The sequence below is a fragment of the Mytilus trossulus genome, chromosome 6, assembly GCF_036588685.1.
Source record: "Mytilus trossulus isolate FHL-02 chromosome 6, PNRI_Mtr1.1.1.hap1, whole genome shotgun sequence".
Lineage (NCBI taxonomy): Eukaryota > Metazoa > Mollusca > Bivalvia > Mytilida > Mytilidae > Mytilus > Mytilus trossulus.
Genome location: NC_086378.1, coordinates 50,300,113 through 50,317,629, shown reverse-complemented (window position 1 = coordinate 50,317,629; position 17,517 = coordinate 50,300,113). Strand labels below are relative to the sequence as shown.

The window sequence follows — 17,517 nt, the reverse complement described above, 5'->3', positions numbered from 1 at the left end:
AAGATAATGCGTGACCAGATTTATTACTAGTAATCAGAAATCAGTATTTCTTTTACCATTTGATTAACCTGCAACTGGTTGAAGCCTGTAACTATATATTTTGATAAGGATGAACATCAAAGCTATTTTTTTTATTCAACGCTTTACCTCGAAAGTTAAAAGAACAACTAAAACATCTCTAAATAAGTTTGAAAGATTCAGCTCTGAGAATCGGTCAAAAGCAATCCAGGCAGACATTTACTAATAGCCAATAATATGGATATGCAACGTCTAAACCAAAATAATATCCATCAAACAAAAAATTACAGCAAAACAACATCTTTCATGAGTAATTTGAGATTGAACGATAACCAACATTTTGTACAACAATACTTTCTTAAGTTCTGTTAATACAACGCAGATGTGGATTGATTTAACTATAAACTACAGACTATAGAATACCAGATCGCAAATGCTGTAATGTCTCGTCTGCTTTACTTATGATAGTTAATTTTATGTAACGTCTATAATATCAAGGGTTTTACTAGAAGTGTCAAATGCGCTTAATGCCTACCCTAGAACTGTTCTAAATAGAACTGTTAGAATCAGTTCTAGGCAGAACTGACTTAATCAGTTCTAGGTAGAGCTGTCAGGACCAGTTCCAGGGTATAACTGTCTAAATCAGTTCTAGGTTGAACTGTCCAAATCAGTTCTAAGCGTAGAACTGTCAGCAGAACTGACTAAATCAGTCAGGACTGTAGAACAGTTCTAAATGACGTAACTGCAGTAAGGACGCTTTATAATTTAGAAGAAATAAATCACTTCCAATTACTTTGCTATCTAATATCAGATTTTCTATATTTTTTTAATGAATAGATATAACTTTACATGTACAAATATCTAAGTCGATGGAAGATTATCCAACTCATCGAAAGGTGGGGAGAATCGGAGACGGTAAGGGCTTGAATTATTCGAGTTATATTTTACCAAAGCCTTTATATTAAGTTCTTAAAACTTATAAATCAACTCTAGCATGTCTAGCTGTAGAATTTATAAATCAATGTAGCCGTAGAATTTATAAATTAATTCTGGCCGTAGAATTTATAAAAACTGTCCTAGAGTAGAACTGTCAGGATCAGTTCTAGTTAGAACTGTCCAAATCAGTTCTAGGTAGAACTGTCCAAATCAGTTCTAGGTAGAGCTGACCAAATCAGTTCTAGTTAGAACAGTTCTAACCTAGAACTGACTAAAAGGTGTCAGGCTGACAGTTCTACGTACTGTTCTAGAACAGTTCTCCTGACAGATTTAATGAGAGGTTAGAAGTGATCTCCACTGTATATATTCAAAGGTTAGACAACATAAAACGAGCGTATGAAAATAGGTTCAATGTCAGTTGAAACCTTAAAGAAGTCGAAAATGTACACCTCACAATCATAACAAAAGACACTTATCCTAAAGCTTAACGAATCCGCGATACGGACTTGACCACAAAAATGAATCTTCATCCATGAAATAAGGCAAATTCGGGGTCAGGTGAATCCTGTCTGGCGGACATGTAGTTTATAGGATTCAATATACCAAATGTGGGTATCCTATAACTCGTGCAAGGTGAGTACTTCACATGACAATAAAAAGCTTCATCCTACAATCATCCAACTATTTTACATTTCATTTTCTGAAAATATTTATACTTTGAAAAGCTAAACCTATTGAGGATGTTGAACTATATAGCTTTTCTCAATACCAATAACAAATATTAACTATGATATAATTGAAGAATAATTTGAACGTCTTCGTAGCATCGGATCTTTCGCGATCCTTTTCACGATCTTCAAAAATACGGTACGTGATCTTTCACGATCCAAAAAATCCATTTTTGTGTAAATAGTTCTTTATTTATCAAGTTTCAGATTATGTTTATGCAAAATAACTATAAGAACCATTTGATTAATTCAAATAGAATGCCCTTATTCGTATTAAACTAGGTTTTCTAGTCGAATTTGTGAAAAAAATCATGTTTGTTTACATTTTTTATGTCATTGAAATGTCGAGAAGCAATCTGCCTTTTGTTGTTTTGTAATAACTATGTACTTTTAAAACTCGATATTCTCCCATACGAGTCAAAATGTTGAACCATTTTGACAGACAGTTTTGTTTTGTCGTAAATTTGTCTGTGTAATTAATTAAATTATAATATGTATTGACCTTTCATATGTCTTCTCGATTAAATGTCTTTCACGATCCGTTACCAGAACTTTCACGATCGTCGCTCAATACTTGACCGCCGTTAGATATTCTTTCACGCTCATTTCTCTCGATAAACTGAATAACACCCGTGTAAATGCAGTTTACAGTGTTTTGATATGAAATCTCGCTATAATTTAACGAAACATGCATATGTAAATTGTATAATACCGTATGTTGATCGCGATGTGTCTAGGATTTTTAGTGTCGTTAAATTGGGTTGCCGTCTTATTGGCTATATTGCATACTGTTCTTAAAATATAATAAAAATTACATATATCAAATAACACGTTATATTGTTGAACGTTTCTGAGTTATTGATTTAATCCTTACATCCTAAAAACCAAAATGTGAAAAAAAAACATGTGAATTCTACAACTGTATATAAATATTTCATTTTACATCTCATTAAAACAATTCAAGCAATACAAACAAGTCAACACCTCAATCGTTCATTTTTTTACATGGAATAGGCCGTTAGTTTTCTTGTTTGAGTTGTTTTACACTGTCATTTTAGGTCCTTTTATAGCTGACTATGCGGTATGGGCTTTGCTCATTGTTAAAGGCCGTACGGTAACCTATAGTTTTCTGTGTCATTTTGGTCTCTTGTGGAGAGTTGACACATTGACAATCATACCACATCTTCTTTTTTATATTTATTTTTTATTCTCATTTTTATCTAACAATACATCGTCCCCAAAATTTGCTCATCTTTCCATAATATAATATATGACTCAAATTATATAATACTTGCGATCTTCCCAGTTTATTATAAAACAAAAAACGCAAACCAAATATTTTTGCGAACTGATTTTGTTCTGTAATCTTCAGCACAATATTAGATATAAAATATTACCAGTTAGTCTCCACTACATGTATGTTCATTCGTTTTGTAACTAAAGAACTTATTGTTATATTGTATTTCAAGTCGTGGAGACACTTGGTTGAGCTTTGAGGATTTGAGCTTTCAATTACAGTTGCAACCTTGCTTTCGGTTTTTTTCAGCGTCAATAATACTAGTATCGTAGTATAACTGCAGGTTTTAATTTATACTCCATTGCAGTTTAAAATCATTTTTAAGTTTCACGTGCACGTATACTTCGAGATATTTATTCTCAAAATACCGAATACAATTATTGAGTTCCAGCAGCTTAATGCAGAGATGCACAACGACGAAGGTTTTTTTTTCATAACTTGCTGTAAAAGTACGAAAATAACGAATTGTTTCGTTGCATATATCGAACAGCATGCGCATGAATTTACATTTTTAATTGAACATTTGTTTTTTAATCTGATTTAAACTTGTCAGGAGATCAAAATGGTGACGTAGCATCGTAACGATGAATCCCGAGCTGTATAATATTACATTGTAGCCGACATAAACACAAGCATATCAGTATCTTCCCTGCGTGGGATAATAAATATGCTAATTTCATTAGGTCTATTTCCATCAGAATGCAAACTTACAACCAAATGTCCTTATTTATCTGACGTCGACCTATAAAAAGCTAAGCTCGATCTTTGAATCGATTCCGAATCAGAATGTCAACCTTGATCTGACAAGACAGAATTCTTGTTTAACAGTCAGTCTTCATAATTAGAAAATTAACAGGCAGAGATATAATACAGCTGTTCGTCATGATGTCCATAAAATAAATGTAATGCAATCTCTGAATTCGCTGAAGAGCAATTCGGGATTATTATTTTTATTATGAGCGCTAAAGGTTAAAAGTCTAGAAAGCCATTAAGTAAGAAGTACTGCAGTTAAATCCAAGTGGAGGTCTTCAAAATTTGAAAAGTAAAATTATAACAAATTGCAGAATGTTTATTAGCACAGGTTGGTAATGAATTTACATGAAGTATTTGTCACTGGACGTTAAACAACCAAAAATAAATAGATCTATAATAAATGGAAAGTAAAACACCATTGTGCAAAACACAAGTTAAAATGACAAACTACATGTAACAGATGTGGAATGATTGCCAATGGGACAATTATCCAACAAAGTACAAATTAAGTAGATTTAAGTAGTATCCTCAACCGTACGGCCTTCGTCAATGCGATAACCATAGAACGTATTGTCGGCTATAAAAGGCCATAAACCTCAATGTTTAAAAACACGAACATTATCAAAAACGGACGAACTAATCCGTTGTGTTACTTGTGACAAATACAAATATTCCTTTTAAGCGATGTTAAAGGAAGCCCAAAGAAGAAATGGAAATAACAATATTGCATATCTTAAACATAAAAACGACAAGATGTGTAGCGTGAATGAATGCCATAATTAAAGTTCAAATGGCGATCGCAAAGTTAACGATAGTAGTACATGTATACATGTGTGAGCTGCAAATGCAAATGCAAAAAAAAAATAATACAAACATTTCATCAGTTGCGTGTACTGTCATTTGCTTTTGATATCCATTCCATTGATTGTTTCACGAAATATATTGTGATTGTAATTACCCTATAGAACTAAAAGAAATGCTTTATGTAAAAAAACATTATTACAAAAGTCAAATCCTATCTTACAAATATTTTGTCAGGTGGTCAATTAAAAATGAACGATAACTTTCAGCCGGAATTTCCATTTCCTTCAGCAACATCATTAAAAACAATTGGACTATCTATATAACAATGTTGTTATAAAAATAAAGCAAGGGTAAAGATATATGACATCAGAGTGAAAAGGTGAAATGTTAAAATTATGTATGTTGCGTCTCTATCTTCTTCAAGGTTACTGGATCTGATCTGTTCATGCAATATACTGCACTGAAAATTATTTCCAATATTTGAAAATTAAAAATTCATAAATGCTGTGCTGACAAGATGAACAGAAAACCTGTAAGTAAACAGAGTCATTTATCAGTAAGCAATACGGCGAAACGTCAAAACACGCGTTTAAAAAAAATTGTCTCGTAGTTTTCGCCCCAGTTGTATATTGACAGAAATATTTATCACTTAGGTGACCTCTGAGGAAATGTTTAAGCACTGACATCAACTTGAAAACATTGCAGTTATCATGAAAGTATCTAGTGAATTGATTTTTTATATTCAGTATCTCTTAAACAAATAGTACGTAAAAATGTTTCTCTTCACAGGGGAGTTATTGCTACAATAGAGCAAAATCAGTGATAATCTCAACAAATAAGTATGTCTTGTTACATTTTCCACATGACTGTTTAGCTTTATTGTTCCATCGTAAAAGTAAATCTAGGAATGGTGTACAATCACAAGATGTGAATATATATAAAAATGTGGCCTAGCTATGTATATGACAAAAAAGTGTATAAATACAGTGCACAAGGTCGAAGGTTTGACCTTGTTCATACATGTAGGTACATAGGTGCAAGTTAACATTTCTGTCCCTGTTCAACAAAGTCTTATTTTTCAGTGGCAAACATTCTATGATTAAACAGTTATATAAACCCTCAGCCTGTATTGTCATTCTTATTAATTGTTCAGCACAATGCGATAAAGGCGTTCCCTTTTGGACCCTCATAAAACGATTACCAAGCTGGAGACAATAATCTGATTCCAGAACATAAATATTGATCTTTGTATTGTTATATCATGCAAAATGTCTCACTGAAGATCTGCTAAAATTGCTTTAGAGTTGTACGTATTAATATCTCTACTGTGGTACAATATGAATATGTGTTTTGTCGTCAGTTTCTGAATGAATAAGCAAACTTAAGGGTAACTACAACTAAGATCACAAAGACATGTAACTCATTCTGATAATACCGATAGTGAAGATAATAGATGGGTACACATATAAAGGTGATACGTGACTGTATAGCTGAGTATATGTCATGGGGTTGTCTCATTGTTGAAGAACGTATGGTGATTTATAACTGCTGGTAGATGTATTCTCTTATTTTGAGTCTGGTGGATAGTTGTCTCACTGTCCATCAGACAGTTTTAAATTGTTTTCTCATTTGTAATCGGTCACCTAAACATTCTCTCCACCGCCTGTGTGTAGACATTTTGTTTTATTTATTTGTTGTCACTCTGACAAATCATTTGTTTTGCTTATAAACAAGTTGTGTTCTCTCTTTTGGGACACTTGATGTCACTCGAAGTTTAGTTGGAGTATTTAACGTAATGTCTCAATCATTATTCTCTATTTTTTTATTGGAATTCCTGTTTTTTGTTTGTTCTGTTTATTTGTTTATTCATGTTTATTCATGGATATTTGTTCACATTTGTCACCGACGAGAATATTCCTGTTATCGACTGGACTATTCCGGTTTAATGTTTAGCGTTTCTGTAAAGATCATAAACAAATGTTGTTCGAAAACAGTTATACAACCAACCAGAAATTATATGGTCAAGTCTTAAATTGTTCATATAAAATTGTATTTATAATGTTACGATTTTCTTTTTTCTTTATTATCTATTTTTCATTTACGTCAAATGCTATGTAATATGTAATTAAGTACATGTATACATATGCGACTGCTGTTGTTTTTTTATTTGGTCAGGTTGTTGTCTCTTTGACAAATTCCCAATTTCCATTTCAATTTTATATGGAATTGCTCTAAATGACTTTAATCATGAAATTATCAAGCAAAGACAAACAGATGACAATAAAAATTACAACAGATCACCATCGGGTCTTCAACAATGGGCAAAACCAATACCGTATAGTAAGATATAAAAGACCCCGGTATAACAAAATATGACACAATTCAGAAAAGACAACTGTCGACCTCATTTCATGAAATCCTACCATGTGCAACCACCGAACAACATCTTATTATCGTAGGGAAGGCACATTTAAAATTTGGCTACTTTGAGATGCGTATGAGTGCTGTCAATGCAACCCAAGCACAAAATACACTTGTACCAGTAAAACATGTTAATAAAATTTGAATTGATCTGTTAAACCATGTAAAACTTTTAGGTAAAAAAATGTTCGACTTTACTAATATCTAGTTCGTAGGTATAAGAAGATGTGGTATGAGTGCCAATGAGATAACTCTCCATTCAAGTCAAAATTTATGAAAGTAAACCTTTATTGGTCAAAGTACTGCCTTCAACATGGAGCATTGGATCAATACTTACAGCAAGCTATAAGTGTCAATGTGTTAAAAGACATGTACTGGTATTCCCTTTCTGGGTAAACATGTTTGATTTACTAGTTAAAATTAACCTTGAACTAGTTTGAAAGAAATATGCTCTTTCATCCAATTTAAAAAAATGTCGTAAACGTGAGAAATCTGACAAGAAGTCACACGATTCCTATCTGATTGTTGTTTTGTTATTTAGTATTTTCTTTGAATTAGCTTTCTGTAACGGCGAGTACTCTTAGATGATTATGATGTCCATTGTCTTCGTGCCAGTTGTTTGCGTGATTCGTGACAATCTGAGGTATCAAACCATTTCCAACCGTCTTTTACAATTCAAAAATGAAATAGCGAAATAATAATTTACAAATTATAACTTGAAAACGTACTAAACAACTATGATTTGACAGTATTAAAACGTTTTCAGAAGTAGTATATTTGTGTTGTTTCTTTTCTTTATACTCTTGTTCACGTATTTTAATTTGATAAAATAAAGTAGTAGACTAAGTATGTGTCTTTTGTATGAGTTTCAATTTTTTCAATTCTTTAAAAAAAAAGACTGATCTTAGAATCTTGTATAAATTCTACCGCATTTTACATAATTATTTTACGTATCGTAAAACAGCATTATTTAAAAATAATATATATGTTGTTACTCTGATACTATTAATTGGATAGGGTTAGTGCTTGTGTTTATGGCTTTTGTCTATTTGCTATCGAGTCACCAATACAAAAGGTCATGTGAATTCATGGAATCTTTATAAGTCAATGCATAGCATGGATCATGTAAATGAAGTCCCACAAATAAACTTTTGCTTACAGCAACTTTCTATTTTGAAGATGGCACAATGACAAATGTCATATTGTATAACGCACAGAAAGTAATCCATACCATCATGGAAATAGTTGAAACAGTAGGTTATATAAACATGACTTGTCCAGGGAGAATGTTTCAGTCTCTTTACGTAACAACAACATTATACAACACCTCTTTGCTAAATATCTAGCATCGGATTCAGGGGGAGGGGCATACGTACTCAATATCAGCATGGAAGTGGTTGAAATATAACATACACAGTAGGTTATGACAACTATTAATTGGATCGGGTTAGTGTGTATATGGCTTTTGTCTATTTGCATATAACAAATGATAACTATAGAATTAAACTTTTTCACCATTTATTGAATCGTTATACATGTAAGTCAAATGAATGTATGGCATGGATCATGTAAATAAAGTCCCACAAATAAACTTTCGCTAACAGCAACATTCTATTTTGAAGATGACACACTTATTTTTAATTACATATTGTATAACACACAGACCGTAATCCATACCAGCATTGCAATGGTTGGAAATGTAGCATAGAAAGTAGGTTATAACCAGAGAGAGTGTTTCTCTGTCTGTACTTAGAGTTGTATCAGAAACATTAATAACAACAACATTAACATATCAACAACGTTTTGGGTAGTTTGTTGTTGGTCTGTTTAAACGCAAAATACATATATCTAGTGGCGGATTGAGAGGGATGTACATGTACAAGGCTTGCGCTCACACTTTTATCACCAATTATTATGATCATGTTTTTCACAATTCATATGTAAATCTTTTATTGGTCAAACATTATATTTATACCATGATTTAGATAGTGTAAAATCGGCAAAAGTATTGTTTCGCCTTGCTTAGGTCGGCAATTTATTATCCATCTTATAATATAACAACACTATGCTAAATCTCCCTTATGTCTATTTATATCCAACATAGTACACTTTTTGCAAGAGCTTTTTAAACATTTTTTCATCCCACATCATTGCTAAATCATGACCATCGGTACTGCTTTTTCTAAACGTTCAAATTGACTTATGTACAGTTTTTTTCTCTCCCGCCAAACTGCTTTCTTGTTCGTTTACAATGAATGTTAATCCAAATATTGTTCAGAAGCACTGTCATGTTTTAAGTAAAATACACACTATACATTTTCTAGCTCCATGGTTGAAGACGTTTGAGTTGCATATTGCAGTTACATTATAAGAAGTTATGTATTTCCTGCATGTAAAATTGTTATTCGCTGACGGCACAACATTTAAAATGATTGTTTTAGGTGAGTTGATGCTTGCATAGTTATTTTCCGTCTTTATTATGACATAAAGGAGAAGTTAAATATAAAAATATTTTAAAAACAGCAAATTGGCTGACACACACAAAGGTCAGATAGCTCAACAAAAAACATCATCGATGAAAACGATAAGATTGTATTCGATTTCACCATTTAAGCTTATGATAATATTCTTTTAATAAATTATATAAAGACTAACCAATATATACATATATTTCAAAACATGGTATGTTTCACGACCTGTCGAATCGATAGAACAAGGGGACAAAAATGAAGCGAAACATTCACGAACACAGGTCCTCTTTTGTCGTATTTTCCATACTCCACGTCAAGAATTATAAATGTTCCAAATGAATGCCTATATCAAGATTGATAAAAAAAAGATTATTCTATGAAAAGAACAGAAACTATAGGGAATTTTTTCTATGCTATGATATTAGGTGAAACATTATGATTATCTAAAGTATAGGGTGACATGTGAAAGATGCATGAATTCCAAAAATCAACAGTTTATCTGATGCTCATTCATTGATCAAGCAACATACAAAAAATGTTATATGCCGTAATTTAATTGAAATTAATTTTATGGCGTACAGATTTCGTTATTTTGCTAGAAACATAAAAAAAAACGGTTTTACTTTATATCATTTACAGTAATAACAATGGCATGGAGTTGCTGTAAATGAAAACAAAATTGTCATCATAAGAAGGAAACTACCGATAAACATGACTGTGACGATTGAGCAGAAGTTTTATCTTATAATTTGGGAGTTACTGGACTTACCGATCTGTTAAATCCATGATACTTTTCACCAAGTGTAAATTTTTGAACATTTCGTTTATCCCTTCCTGTCCTCTGGTATGATGAGTCTAGGCTGTTATCAGCAGTTCTGGCTAAAAAATAGAAATAGAAATAATATGAAAAATAGTTTTAGAAGTAGAAGATGCTAGTGATGATCGATAGGTGTTTATCACCAGATGGATGTGAGTAGGACGTACATATAAGACAAGCAACCTATTGTGATTTGAAATTGACCCCCCCTTCCCTGATTTCACATAGATCGAGATACTGAGTCGTACTTCTAAAACAGGTTGCTCGCAATATAAAAATCTGTAGGCCATGCTACCCCTTCTGGACTCTTAGGTCTTACATTTTTTTTTTTGCGATCTCCTAAACGCCGCATTCTTAGCGGATAAGCAGCAAATACTTATATGTAAGTAGTTGGTATGACTGGTTGAGGTATTGAATTCATATCGAGGCGAGCTATGCCACGAGTATACTGGATTAAAGATGAACAATGACAATCTAAGGAGCACGTTAATGTTGACACCAAACTTGAAGACATGACAAAAAGTTTAAATTGAACAGATGGCCTCCGTCATATACGATAGAAATAAAGCAGAAAATATTTTTTATTTCTTACTCAATGCACACTTCAACAGTGGGTTGTCCGATCTGCATTTCATCTTTACCTTAAGGTAATTTGTCACCCTATTTTTTCGTATTTGTTTTTAATCAATATGGACTTAACTTATATTTTTATTTTTAATTTAAAAATATTTATTTATTATAGTGGATTGGGAAACAACTTTTGCAACTTATATTAATCCCTTTCCACTTATATATTATAACCGATCTCTTTGCAAGCTGTGAAATAAGTCTGACAGTGTACAGATTTCTTTTTATGGTTTCTTCTTTAATTTCGTTTGTTTGTGGGGATAGGGGTTCTGGCTAAAAAAATATAAGATTTAAACCAACCAAATGGTATTATGTTAACAACTTACGGATACGGCATTAGGGAATAATTCATTCAAAAAGAAGCACTTCCGTCAAAGTGTTATGAATTCTCTGCCTTCAGGTCAAATAACTGGGTCGATTATGCAGAGTGATGTTTTTTTTTATCTCATAGATAAATAGAGAGTCTGATTGGATTATAATATGTTTTATTTTCTTAATCAAAGATATCTTTGTTTAGATTACTCCCTAGCGTAGCTTTGAGTATTATTATTTTGTTTACAATACAGACAGAAATCCTTGAACAATATTTTTTGGAATCTATCATCTATGAATGCATGGAATTTAATGTATCCCTTTATGTTCTATTTGATAATTGTGATTGTTCAATGGAGGTGTCAGAAGCTTGTGTTTTCTGTACGTAGATTTATGAATTTTTAAGTTTCTCTTAGTCGATTTATCTTCCGAACTCCGATTTTTGTTACAAAGAACAAAGAAACAAATATAACATATTGTTATTCTAGAGCCTTCATTAATTGTCGCTCAGCTGTACCACAAATTTCTATATAAATTCAAATATCAAAAGGAGGGGAAAATCTTTCCTGCAATGAGTTGCATTTAAAAGATGCCAAGATATTTATCAAAAATAAAATCCATGTTGAAAAACCATTTCCTGAATGAAATAAATTTTCAAAATTACCATAATTAAAACATCTTATTCTATATCTTATTCATTGTAAAGACAATAGATACATGTATGGGCTGACTGCTCACCTTTTAAAATATCTACATACACATAAGACGGTGTTAGACATGATTTTGAGCGTTCAACACTTTTTCTAAACGGCAGGAGAGTGCATGGCGTAACAGCACAACATAAGAACACTGAATTGTAATGGTCAAATACAAATGCCTTAAGGAAAAACATCGGAATGAAACACATAATAAATAACATTAAGACGATTAACACAGATATAAAAGTACTCGCAGATACCTATAACCGTTTTAAACCCAATTGCAACAATACATACGTTGTAGCTATCCCAGACTAAAGTATCAATCAATACACATCTAATGGGTTTAGTGGTCAGACATCATGACAAGTATGTTATACATTTCATTTTTGTTCCATCTTAGTTTAATTTTCCGGGTAATAATTTGGGTTTATTTTAAGACATGTTTTGTTTCTGTCAAGTTGTTATCATATATTATCCCCTCCCTCCTCTTTTTCTTATTTTATTGAAAACTGCTTACGAGATACCGCTTCTCGTAGATATAGACACTTGGACTTCATGTAATACATCAACACCTCTATAAACACTTAAATTATGATTCAGCACCAAGCAGCAAACATGTAGGCACATTGAATACTTAGTCTATGTATACATTTAAATTGAGAATGGAAATGGGGAAAGTGTAAAAGAGACAACAGCGGAAGGCCACCAATGGGTCTTCAATGCAGCGAGAAACCCCCGCATCCGGAGGGGTGCTTCAACTTTATTCCACATCCAGTCGAGCAACTTATTGAATTGACCTGTCAAGCAACTGTACAACACATTAGTAATGGTATTTGTTTGCGATACTATATATTCTTCAATTTCGTCACTTTGGCAGTCGTAATGCCTAACGGGTTTTCAAGTACAAAATGTAGATAAGTTTTGTACTAAATAAGCTGATTTTATCAACTACATAAATGATCTATTCGTTTTAGATTTGAAGGTAATTAAGACTCTCAAAATTAATGCAGTGTGTTATATAATTGTTTAATGCTCTTTTTGTGTATAGCAATGTCGGGTTGTTTTCTACTTGGTGGACTTTCTTAAGAGTAACTTTTTTTGGCATATGAAGGGGACTTGTGCATGTAAAACGCTGGCTGAGATCTTCGTGTACACATTAATGCAATTTTTCATCTATGAGGTCTTGGCCAGGATCATTAGGTTCGTCCAAATAATTTTTACACATGAATGGATTTACTGCACTTATTCCACATACGAGTACAATACCACGTGTCAACTGTGTTCTCGAGGGACACCGATTTACTCAACGACCATTAAACCCATCCGCATTATGTATTGTTCTCGTTTTTAAGAAAGGTGGTCAATTTTCTTTTTTACTATAATCTTTCACCTTTAGTCGTTTCCTTTTCAGATTTTATAGGTAGGTTGTTGACTGCAAAAATCAATTCTTCATTCATTTGTTCGAATATTTGTTTTAAAAAGCCTTTAATAAATGTATTTTCGTCGCGTCTTCACGTGAACTTATACCCGTTCCTTCGCTACAGTACTAGTGTTGGCGCAATTAAGATAATTTAAAGACACCAGTAATAGACATCCAAGGTTAACCAACGTCTTCTATGGCGTTTACATCTGCGTCATTAAAATGCCGGAATCTGAATCTTCAGTTTGACATTTGTTTCTCAACATTCATAATGATAATTAGACAAAACAGAGGAAGAGGAGACAGGATGACAACCTTAATGATACCTAGACGGCTCTTAGTAATCAATGTTTTGCTTTCAAAGTGAAAGTCATATAGACGTCTTGATTGTCAAGTGGTTGTGATGGTTGCAGTAATTATCCGTGATACGTACGTCTTGTAAACGCTCTAAGTACTGGTACTCTTGCTATCAATCGGAAATCTCACTAGAGTTCTTGTTTTACATTCGAGAAAACTTTTAAAGCAAAATGGTTGTGATTCAAATTTTGTATGAAATATTGATGTCAATAATGTTTACAAGGCCTTAATTACATACTTGAGAATTCTGATAATAGATAATGTTTGCATTCATAACTGTTGAAAGTAGTGATAATCATACTCGGTAATTATATATCATTATTATAAAAGAGGGAATCAACTAATCCTAGACACGATCATGTACATTTTGAAACAGTTTTTCTTCCTGTCCATGTTAGATATTCCAAATAATATTGTTCTGAGGAACAAAATCCTTGTCTGGTTAGATTTTATAGGCAATTGAAAATCCATAGAAGTATATGAAATATTGCTTAAACTAAGCAATGCAGTATATAAAAGATTACTATCAAGCTTAATAGGTAACAAGAAAATAGATATCAAAAGTAAGGTTAAAAGTGTAACGTATATACCCATATATAGCAATTTTGATACGACGTTACATTATTAGAATATGTGCGCGAACACGGTAAATTCGTAAGTAGTTGTCAATTAAGTGGCAAACGATAAAACGGAAAACAATCTCAATCATATTAGACAGTAAGTAAGGAAGGTTCTGAAAGAGAAATCGGCACACCAGAAGCTTCATAATGGTTGTAAAATAAACCTCATCTGAAAAATTTACTAATTGAGGCGAGTCCAAACGTTTGAATTACTGAAATGCATTCAAAGACAACATTAGAACATTTTTTTACTAAGAGAGTGGCACTATCCTGATATGGAGCGTTGAATTCCGTTTCCATTTTAACAAGAAATGGCTAAGTGTGTATACATTCCAAACAGTCGAATAGACAGTCTGTCATACCTGTTAACTGACCAATATTATCAAGTTTGGGTTTGACCCGTGAATTTACCAGCTCATTCGTGAGTTTTCAATGCTCGTCCGGGTCTTCAAATAACTTTACTCTGTAGGGATGCTCCTATTTCTTTGATATCTCAAGTCAACTAAGGTATATGCATAATTAATAACTAACTTACTTAATCGTGCATTTCTTTTTTCAAATCAAAAGTTGTCTTACATATGGTAAGATCGATGAAAATGCGCTTTGTGTAAATATTTTGACCGAATTGGTATGAAATGAAAATGATAAAACAAACGAAATAACAAAACATGTCAAACCGTTCCTGGACATGTCAATGGGTTCGTAATAACATGCATAACATAACATTAAGCCATATGTTTTGTTCACACATATTATGTCGATTTTCTGTCTAGCTAAAATATGCAGATTGCGTCTTAAAGAAATATAATCATTGACACCGACACTCGCTATACAAATAGCTAAGGTCTGAACAAAGATTGTATCAATACGTAGGGATATAGTTATGTTATTTTTGTTTACATTACAAAATATAAAGTCATATGAAAGTGAGGATTGTACTTAACAAGTCATATAAAAATTGCATGATGCGTCATTGGTAAACAGTCATTGAATCTTTAAAGACAATCACGGTATCATACTTTTTGTGGGCACTTTGATGTCTGTAGGGCAAAACAAACATCCTGGAATAGTATAATTTACGATTCTTGGTTTGATAATTCTTAATTAATTTGAACCTTTTAATGACTGTTTGAAACGTTTTTATTGATATCAAGGTTCGATTAGTTCTTTTGCAATACTGTATTTACTAACAGGGAGGTTGTACGATGTGAAATAATGTAATTAGAAAGCTAGATAATTTTACTAGAAACCATGTATTCTGTCACTGCTTTTTGTGTGTTTTCTTCTTTCTGAGATGCCTTGATATACCGTTTGAATGGTTTTACACTAAGTCTAGTAATTTTGGGCCCTTTATAGCTTGTTATTCGGTGTGAGCCAAGGCTCCGCGTTGAAGGCCATACATTGACCTATAATGGTTTTAACTTTTTTTTAAATTGTTATTTGGATGGAGAGTTGTCTCATTGGCACTCACAACACATCTTCCTATATCTACATAAATATTAAAAAACATTGTTGATTGTTGTTTGCTGAAAGCTCAGTGGCTAATATTTCAAAATAACACATTTTCTTTAGTTTGATTTGTTATAATATATTATATATATATATATATATTAAAGATATTGAAACATGTCTTGATTTTATAATAACTAACTAACAATATATCTGGATTTTAATATTTAATCGTCATGTTTATGTAAAAAAAACATTCTTTTAAATGAAAATCTTTGGAAGAGGATTGCCGAAAATGCAAAGAAAGTTACGAAAACTTTTTTAATTGTACATTGTACACTCAATCGTAAAGCAAAAAGACAAGTTTTCAACATTTGGTATTACAGTTTGTATTTCATTTATAGATGTTGTGTATCATGTTTCAGTGTAATGGCATTTGTTAAATTAATAATTCAAGTCTTATTATTGAGCTATAGAATCAACTAAAAATTTGAATTTCCTGAATTACCTGCATAGAACAATTAGTAATTTTCTCCATACGTCATTTACTTTATAAGGAAATGGTAGAACATTATGTTTTAATCAAGTATATTAACGTGCTGGACATGTAAACAACAAACAGTTCCTTAACGAAAACATTCAAAGCGGTCAGAATTTTACATGAACGAAGAAGTGGTAAATTATATATCATCTGAACCTGCTTTGTTACAAAATTGTTTCAGTAATAATATTGTGTTTTCTCTCTGAAATCGACCGACATAAGACATATATTGACACAGGAACATATATACTGCTCTCAGATTGACAACACATACCTTCCAATCCCTTCAAAACATTTTTATAATCAACGGTCACTTGAGTCAATGAAGGTATTTACTGAAAGTTCCAATAATTACATGTGTAGCTTAGGAAGGGTTGACCTTTTAGAGAAAATGTCTCATACATGTACTTAGGGTTTGTTTATGAACAGTTGCTATGAAGACTTTTAGTACTTTTAGTCATATTTTATTTTATATTTGCATGGCTTGAATATTTTCCTGAATTTTTTTGAAGTTATCAATATTTACTCCAGACTGTCAACTGGTGTAATTGTTGATATTGTCAAACCCAGAAGAATTGTTTACATCTTTTATTTGCAAATAATCACACTTGCCTTTTCATAATTGAGTTACCCATTATATGCATAGATTAAAGGTGGTTTCTTTAGAGCATGTACAAATGTAGTTATTTGGCATACATGTACGTTTTAAATTTTCCATTTTGCCATCTAATTGATTGATTTGTTTTTTACCATAGAACATTTAACGAATATGGTAAAATATTTAAAGACAAATTGACTGATTTGTCAAAATATTCATTTAAAATGTTTAACTTTATCTATTCCTAGAAACCTAACATTAAATCACATGACTGTTTAATATAAAAAAGATGTGGTTTGATTGCTGATGAGACGACTATTGACAAGAGACCAAATGACACAGAAATTGTAAACATGTACATGTATATCACTGTACGGCCTTCATCAATGAGCAAAGCTTATACTGCATAGTCAGCTAAAAAGGCCCCGAAATGACAAATGTAAACCAATTCAAACGAGAAAACTAACATTAAGGTATGTCTACAATGTTAAAACTATACAAGAACATCCTTTTAATTAGCAATACACTTACCAGTCATGCTTCCTTTTAATTCAATTCGGTTCAGTTCTTTCAATCCAAAATTCGTATGATCATGTTTAAGATGATGTAATCCTTTCTTTCAAAGAAATACTTCCAAGAATACTTTT

The 17,517-nt window shown here is 32.1% G+C and overlaps 1 protein-coding gene across 1 annotated transcript in view; it reads right to left on the bottom strand.

Moving 5' to 3' along the window:
* The window catches only part of LOC134721475 (short transient receptor potential channel 7-like), a 73,784-nt gene that overhangs the window by 33,653 nt on the left and 22,614 nt on the right, over nucleotides 1-17,517 (bottom strand). The window contains exon 2 of the mRNA XM_063584527.1: nucleotides 10,198-10,307. Coding sequence (XP_063440597.1) covers nucleotides 10,198-10,307 — 110 coding nt within the window. The remainder of the gene's footprint in view (nucleotides 1-10,197; nucleotides 10,308-17,517) is intronic.